This window comes from Empidonax traillii, unplaced genomic scaffold, assembly GCF_003031625.1.
Source record: "Empidonax traillii isolate 1590-97213 ecotype Southwest subspecies unplaced genomic scaffold, ASM303162v1 scaffold444:size1099390, whole genome shotgun sequence".
Classification (NCBI taxonomy): domain Eukaryota; kingdom Metazoa; phylum Chordata; class Aves; order Passeriformes; family Tyrannidae; genus Empidonax; species Empidonax traillii.
Window position 1 is genome coordinate 317,582 of NW_020955637.1, and position 8,763 is coordinate 326,344.

The 8,763-nt window shown below is 46.1% G+C and overlaps 1 protein-coding gene across 1 annotated transcript; it reads right to left on the reverse strand.

Annotated features, from left to right (window-relative positions):
* Positions 1-684: 684 nt before the first annotated feature.
* On the reverse strand, positions 685-8,735 carry MFSD1 (major facilitator superfamily domain containing 1). Its single transcript, XM_027894870.1, has 13 exons — positions 8,662-8,735; positions 8,169-8,277; positions 7,382-7,484; positions 7,118-7,216; positions 6,508-6,619; positions 5,935-5,991; positions 5,561-5,717; positions 4,866-4,963; positions 4,103-4,215; positions 3,609-3,656; positions 3,140-3,200; positions 1,127-1,241; positions 685-896 (listed from the first exon to the last, which is right to left on the reverse strand). Exons 1-13 carry the CDS (start codon positions 8,685-8,687, stop codon positions 837-839), a joined length of 1,158 nt encoding a protein of 385 aa, XP_027750671.1. The 5' UTR covers positions 8,688-8,735; the 3' UTR covers positions 685-836.
* Positions 8,736-8,763: the final 28 nt, after the last annotated feature.

Below are 8,763 nucleotides of genomic sequence, written 5' to 3' on the forward strand. Positions count from 1 at the left end.
TCAAACTATTTCTCTGCAAAGTCAAACAATTTGCCAAAGGCTCCTGTGTGGCACGAAAGGGTTCCCTGGAATGAGCCAAGGAACTCATCCCTGCACACCCCGTGCTCCACAAAGCCACACACTCTTGCTTTGTAAGGCAAGCTCAGCTCGGTTGAGGATTATCTTATCCAATTACCTTGATGAGTAATTAAACCCAAGCCAAATGCGCTCTGGAGGAGCCCCCAGGAACTCCCTGCTCAGCACTGAGCCTGCCACTGAAACCGTGGGGAAACAGAACCACGGGGAAAACAGAAACTTCTCCTACTGAAAGCAAAAGCCACTTCCTGCATTTCACTTTTTTCCCAGTTTTGAGTTAAAAACACAGCATTTTTGCCACGATTCAGGACCCACCCGAGGTTATTGCTGGGTGACTGACCTGGGGCTGGCCCTTCCTCAGCTGTGGAGCTTCCACTCAAATATTCCCTGGGGAGTTTTTCCTCCCCTTTTTTTCCTACAGGAAAAATGAAAAACAGGGGCATTGCCAGGAGTAACAAAAGGTGCCCCGATGTGAGAGGCTCAACAACAAGGCTCATCTCCCAGCAACTAAAGCAGACACCAGGCAGGTCCAGCCTCGCTGCTGACTCAGCTACTCACAGGCAGGAGGGAGCAGATTCCAACCACCAGATTCCTCAGCAGGGGCTCTCTAAACTACCCCCAGTGCCAGGATTTGGAGCTGGGCGCTCCAAACCAGGCTCTAGTCCTGCAGCAAGGCCCAGGAGCATCCTTCTGCTGCTCGTGCTGGGGTTGTGTCCCAGGAAAACTCCAGGCATTCCCAGATTTCCCACAGGGCCAGGCTGCTATTTCAACACGCTTCTGTGTGCCAGGGTTGATAAAGAGGAGGAGTAATTATCTGGGAGCTGCAAGACAATAAAATTAAGACATCAGGGATCACGAGAAGTTGCTCCTCAACTTATTTGCTTCGCCAGCCATTGGGTCATTTCCCTCATTAGGCGTTTAATTAACTCTTATTTCTGGACTGCAGCGAGAGGGTGATTTGCTGGCTCTTAGAAACGACATCCAAGCTCTTAAAAAGAAAGATCTCCTTGTTCTGTCCTCACTTCTAAGCCCCCCGCTGTGTTATGGATACCTGAGCTCCCAGTCTGGAGAGGTATTTATTCCTTAAACTAAAGTCATCAGCTTTTGGCAGTAATTTAGCCAAGTCATCTTCATTCTGACGTCTGAGTCTCTCCTGCTCTTCTGCTCTGCAAAAGAAAACAGGTTTAAGATATTTGCACTGGCAGTGCAAACCCTGGTGGGTGCAGGTTTACTTTTAATACCCGTTTTTAATGTGGATATCAGATTAAATGACACTCAGATGTGTCTGGGTAACCCCAATTCAACATAAAGAAAGAGAGAGGCTGTTTTCTGTAGTTTCCTTTTATTTAGATTCCAAGATTTCAGTAGAAAGAGAAACCTTCTGGTTTGTTTTTTTTTTTTTTTTCCCCACAGATTACAACGTGCTCAGGGAGCTTCTGTAACAGCTTTACTGGCTATTAAACAAGTTAAACAAGTTTCCCCCCCCCCTTGAAATAAAGATTACAATACAAAGAGAATCAATTGTCAAGAAGGCAATAAGAGGCTGCTCAGCAGCCTGCAGAATTCTTAAATCTCCTACAAAAAAAAAAGGCAATTTGACCCGATTATTTGCAACTCTTTTTCCATGTGAGTGTCAAAGAGAACCAGAGCCCAGGCTGTAAACACCCTCCAGACAGTGGTTTGCATTAAGACAGTGACAAAAGCAGCAACAGTGACCCCTTTCCAAGCTCTGGGTGAGCTTCCTCGCAGAACCAAAAATGCCATCTGAGGCAGAAATCTCCACCCCACCACCACGTGCAGCACAGAAAAGTCTGATATCAAATGTCCTAAATGAACGTGCTTGCCTTGGCTGGCAGAGCACCAAGGCAGAGCTTCAGCACAGTGCAAAAGGCTCTAAAACCCAATTCAAAGATGATTTGGCATTAATTAAAACTGGTTACAAAGCTGAAAACTGAGGCATTGCCTGTAACCCCCACCCCCCAGCTGGTGGTTAATCTTCCTCGGGGTGCAAACTAAACACTGGCACTCTTCAAGCTGCCATGGAGCTGAGCAGAGTTCCCCCACTCCGGGATGCCTTTTGCTATTCAACTTTCTTTTCTGAAAAAAAAGGGAAGTATTTATAAAGAAAATCAAGCAGGTTCAGTACTGGAGAGCCCTGACAAGGCTGGTCCAAGGTAGTAAATCCCCCAGCACCCCCAGGAAACAGTGGAGCTGTGGCACACACCCCACCCTGGGCCAGGCAGGCCACAGAATTCCAAGCTTTGGGGGATTTTTTGTTGGATTTGTGTTAAAAACTGGCTGGAAGCTTTTGGCTGGAGGAATGAGACTCATGAGGACTAAGCCAGAAGGCTCAGCAGGTTTTAGTTTCCCCTGAGTTTTCCTGGAGGTTGGTGTGTGAAAAGAACAAGAACCAAAACCCTGGTTAAGCCCACAGGTCACCTGGATAGACCTCCCTTTGGGATTTTTGGGATTAACTAAAGTATCTCCACATGGACAGTTACACAGTCCAGTTTTAGAGAAGTCCATAAATCCATTGCCTCATCAGCAAAGTATTTATCAGGAGCAAATATAACATGTATATTATATAACAATACACCAAACATAATAAATACATTATATAAACACAATATCTGCAGGTGAGCTGTAGTTACCCATTCAAAAGGAAGGAATTCCAACAAGATTAAAGGCAAATGAGCTTCAAGATGTGAGACCTGCTGAGCTGAACTGGGGCAGAACAGAAAGCATTCCAAAAATTTAAAAAAAAAAAAACAAAAAAACAAAACATGTTCTTCCCATCCTAACAGCTGGAATTCCACAGATGGGATCAGTTTTGTTATTCCTTCTAAAGGGAGATCTGGTTTTGCCAGGACAAGACACCTGATTGCTGCCACTTCCTCTGAATGTTCCCTCAGAGAGGAGGCAGGAATAGGAAATCCTGCTACTGATTGGTGAGAAGGAAAACAACATCCACTACCAACAGCAGGAGGGACTGACTTGACACAGGGATCTACTGAACCTCTTCAGCTTCAGCATTTCACTGACATCTTTTGGCTTTGGTACTTACTCAGAGGCTGCTGCTTTTTGCAGTTTTTCCCTTTTCTTTGCAGACCAGTTGAGGTCCCCACCTGCAACGAGAGAAATGAGCACCCTGAAACCCTCCCAGCTGGCCTTGCTTTGTAGCTGGGACAGCAAAACTCACTGCAGGACTTCTCAAGAGCACTGGAGGAATCAGGGGAGTGATTTTACAGAAGGAGGAACTGAGGTAAAGAGCAGCATGTTCTTAGTCAGGTGAGCAAGCAAAGTCAGGACCCAAATTAAGGAAGCAGTTCGGTTTTTACATTCACAGATTCATGTACACTCCAGTTTGAGAAGAAATAAAAAGAGATTTTTTTCCTAATATAGTAACACCTGCAGAGTATCCTCCACAGAGTTCCAAGGTTTAAAGTGTCCCAGTGAGCCAAAGGGACAGGTATACCCTTGAGAACTCCAAGAATTATGATTAAAAAATACCAAAAGCAGCTGCAAACCCTTACCTGTGAGGTGATTCACAAAATACAGCGTGACCACAGCTATCAGTGACACTGAAACAGAGAAGGAACAGTTTTAGCTGACAGAACTGTGCAGCAAGGACAGAGGAACAGCTTTAACCTACAACTAAGTAACAACTAAAATATTCATGATAATTGTAACTGAGAGGAGGGTTTTCCACCAGCATCTCTTAATTGCTTTTGATATTCCCACAAATCTGGTAATTCAGAAAGGATTATTTTAGTGTTAGTTACATTCATAAACAGCCACCATAAACTGTAAAAGTATCATCTGTCTACCCTTTTAGTACATTTTCTTGAAACACAAACTATGACACCGAGTCACTTCAATAAACCACAAAACACTAAGTTTGAGATACTTTCAGAGCTGAAGCCTCTAAGAGAGGAGATATTACTGGCTTACAGGAAATATTAAGAAACAGAGCCTAATTAAGCTCCCTGGATGCACAGAATCTGTTTTCAGAGGGTTTAACACTTACAGCAAACACAAGCACTGAAGAAAACTTCCAGAAACAAATATCCTCTCGTGTCCAGGATCATCCCAGCTGCGATGGCAATCACTGCCAGCCCCAGGTTCTGGATGGACTGCATGCTGAACACAAACAGGGAGATGAACTTCCCCCCACTTGCCTGGCACGTGACAGTCCCCACTCCACAGTTCTGCAGAAGTTTCTGTGCCTGTCCCACCCCCACATCCTGAGCGACCCAGAACTTCCTGATGCAACAAAGCCGCAGGAATTGGGACCCACTGACGCCTCAGAACTGCTGGATATTCCTGGATCAGGAGGATGGGAGCAGGGTCACTGCAAAGAATCATGGAATGGGTAGGGTGGGAAGGGAATTTACAGGTTATCTTGTGTAACCCCCCCTGCCATGGGCAGGGACACCTTCCACTAGCCCAGCTTGCTCCAACCTGGCCTTGGACACTCCCAGGGATCCAGGGGCAGCCACAGCTTCTCTGGGCAACCTGTGCCAGGGCCTGCCCACCCTCCCAGTCAGGAATTGCTTCCCAATATCCCATCTAACCCCGCTCTCTGGCAGTTTGAAGCCATTCCCCCTTGTCAACAGTCTATCTCCACGTTTCCTGTAGCTCCTTCAGGTGCTGAAGGCCACAGTTGGGTCATCCTGAAGCTCTCCTCTTCCAGGCTGAACAATGCCAGCTGTGCCAGCCTTTCCTGGGGTATCCTGGTGCCCCCTCTGGACCCCCCACCAGCAGCACAGACACCCAGTGCAGGTACTCACAAGCCATAGGCAGTTCCCAGCTGATGCTCCGGGACAACAAAGGCCACCATGGGCCACAGGGCACAGGCCAGCAGGGAATAGGCCACCCCCAGCAAGCACTGGGGACACAGCAACGAGAAACACGGGTCAGGTGAGGTGCATTTCTGCTGCAGAGGGCTCAAAAATTTACATATTGGTCTTCCCCCTTCTCCCAGAAGTGAAAAACAGAGCTCAAGCAACATTTCTTATAACAGCACTCTAAATAAATATGCACGTTTAGGAGGAGAGAGAACTTCATCCAGGAGTGACACACAAACTCTACTAAGTAGCACTAAAGACTCTATTAATTAGCGTTAAAGAGCATTAATTAGCATTAAGATAAAACAAGGACCCTGTTTTTAAAGCCTGACCCTGGCGAGCACCATAAACCCCACAAGCCATTTTTCAGGGAATCTGCCCTAGGAAGGGGAAATCAGTAATGAAGATTTCTGCTGAGGTTTGCCAGATCCAATACAGCACAGGGCAGTTTAAATAATATTAATAAGCTTCAGAAATATAATAAAATAGCAAGTTCTAGGAGAAAATTGAGCAGGTAGCACAGTAATTTAGTTGTAGTGTAAGGCGTCTTCTCCTCCTCGAAACACACATAATAATTCAGCATCAGCTCCATGGCTTGTTTAATCACATTTAACTATCAATCTCCAAGAAATAGTTACCATTGCTATCCAGGGGTTCCAGAAGGTGAAAGCCAACATGATGTGAGAGGCCAGAGTGGTCACCACAGCACACAGAACCCAGATGATGTTCTTGCCAAGTTTATCCACCAGAAGGCCAAAGACTGGGGACATGGGGGCTGAGATGATGTACACAACGCTGGGAAAACACAAATGACAGAGCTGAGACTTCCTTAGTAAAAACACACCCACACCTCCCAGTTATCCCCTGGGCCACGTGAAATCCGTTTATCCACTTCAAATGCAACAGGAGATCCCAAACCTCCTCCCACTGCTCAGGGCCCAAAGATCCATCCTGCACCCCTGGAAAGTGGCAGTGTCACTCATTAAATCAGCTGAGATCAACCCCAACACACCTGTTAATTGCACTTGCTTCTTGAGGTGAGAAGCTGAATTTCTCAATAAAGAAAACCCTGAAGGAAATAAATAAATAAATAAATAAAATTAAAATTAAAAAAAAAGACTTAGGAAAATGCACAATTGAAGGACAAGAAATAAATAGTAAGATAGACAAAGACACAAGAACCCACTTTACAAGAGAATTAAATACAGCTTTGACATAAATATCACAGATTCTCATTTATAATGGATTTAGGAGCTTTTTATCAGACTCCACATATTTTTGTGTAAGGACCATTCAAATGATACTTTGAGGAAAACACCCAAAGTACAGAACCAACATACAACCCAAATAATGAGCTTATAGGCATGGAAGGAATTCCACAGGACACCAAATTCCACACAGAGTTTTAAATCTGTGTCTAGTTTTAATTGGGAAATAAAACATTCCTCTAGCTTCTGAGCTCAGCCCACATCCCTCAGTGGCACTTCCCACAAAGCTCAGCAGAAAAATGTAAAGTTCTTTAAGGAGTTAGTTAAAAGTCTGCCCAAATTCCAAGGGAAAAGCAGGATAAGTGAGTGGCACTTACTTTCCGAGTCCTATGAAAGGAAAAACTGCTGCATAGTAACAGACACAGATGACAAAGATGAGCCACAAGGACAAGGAGAAATCCTTCACATCCGTCAGCTTGATCACTTCACCTGGAGGAGACACCACAGGCTCAGTCAGCACAAGCCAAACCTGGGATTGCCCACCCTTAAAAAACATCCAGGTGGTCCCAAGTTCCTGCTAAAGCACCTCCCTGTCACCCTCCTGTCCCAGCTCACACAGTGGCAGTCACTGAAGAACACACACAAGGGTTAAGTCAGCAGAGCCACGAGCAAACTGTCCCTCCCACACCGAGCTGATGGATCAAACCTCTCAAAGCCTCACGCAGCAGAATTAAAGATACTTTGTCAGGGAAATGTTGGATCAGCTGCCAAAACTCCTGTCTGGAGCCTCCTCCAGGTTAAACTGGTGTTTAAAACTGTAAAACTTCCCGCTGACATAAAAATGAACTGAAAATCATGATGATAATAAAGAAGATGTTGAGCAGCAGCCACGGATCACCCCACCTGCAACCCTGCAGAGTGCAGAGCAACTGGAAGGGGCTGTCCCAGGAGACTGAAGCCCAGGGCAGGTCCAGCCCCAGCACTCACCTGTTTTCCCTTGCTCTTTACAAAGCAGCTTCTCTGCTCTCCTGTCCAGGTAAGCCAGGATTAATGCACAGGTCAGGGAGAAGAGACAGGTTACACCCCCTGCAAGAGGGAAACCCCACATGGTCAGGTGAAAACTCGAGTGGAATTTGGCTTTTAGGCCCAAAGAGTGGAGCTTTTGTCAGATCTGTAAAGTTAAAATGCTTAATAAAGCATCAACATGCAGGCAGGGCAAACTCAGGAAGCCAAAATCCAAACATTACTGACCTATCATGAGAGCCAAGCCCAGGGTGCTGGGACCAGTGTAACCCAGGAGATCCTGAACTCTGGAGTAGACCCATCCCATGATATTCATGTTCACTGTGCTCCCCTGGGCAGAACAGACTCATGTGAGGAATAATTGATATCACAATCATATTAATTCAGAGGGAACATCAGGCAGGCCTGCTTATTGAACAGGTAAAGGTGCTAAACAGGGAACTTAAACACCAGGAACAAGGATGAAATTATTCCCTGCTGGTTTGTAACAAATTAATCACTGTAACAATAATAAACCATCACAAATTAAATTTTACCCAGCTATTACAGTGTTTCCATGAGGAGTTTGGAAGTGCTATAAAAACCCCCCTCACACAGTGCATTAGCTCCTAAATTGAGCCAAATTTAATGTGTCAGAGCAAACAGGATTCCCACCTGACAGACCCCAGGAAGAAGCATTTTCCCCTCCAGAGAAGGGATCCATGGCTGCAATCCCAGGGCTCCCACCAGGTAACTACAGCTCAGCTGATGATGAACAAGAGCCTGAACATGAGCCAGCCCAGCTGGGACCAGCTCCCTCCTCACCCAGGTGACAGAAAATAACCTGCAGGGCTTCAGCACAGGCCAGGGGGCCGAAGATGACCCCAAGAAAAAAGAGGCACAGCTCCCCTCTTCTCTCTCAGCTGGTTCTAACTCCAGCTCCCTGAGGAGCATCAGAAGTGCTGGTTTCCCTGCCCTGATGAGCCACAACCCCTTCACTTCCACAAGTGAAAGAAAGGCACAGCTGGGCACTTACAACTCTGGCCATGCTGAGCTGTAACCCAAACACCAGGTTCAACTCCTTGCCTTTGAACCAGCTCACTGCATAGGTGTTCTGGGCCACGGCCAAGGACTCCCCTCCAATCCTACAGGAGAAGGAAGGACAAAAAGAGAACATGTGAATTGCAACAGGCAAAGCAGCAAGGTGAATCAGCTGCTGGCAGGCCCGAGGTGACTGAATTTCAGAGATATTTAAGTAGGTTTAATGCACAGACACAAGGCAGTGCAATTCAGAATTCCAAACAGAACTGCAGTGTCCCAAGAGCAATTAAAAGTAGAAGGGATTTTAAGTGTTCTAGGAGTGATTACAACTGCAAGGCTTGCAAAGTCCAGGAATGCCACTGAAGCTCAGCCTGACAGAGGCCTCAAAATCCAATAATTTTAATTCCAAGTGTGACCATGGCAGCAGTTCTGTGGGACACAAGGATGGGCCTCACCTCAGGGAGCACAGATGTGCTCTTCTCACTCACCCAAATATGAACCTGCCCACGTCCATCAGCCAGAAGGTGTTGAACAATGCCCCCAGAGCAAAGACCACCTGCAAACAGACGTGTGGGGGGACATCAGAACTG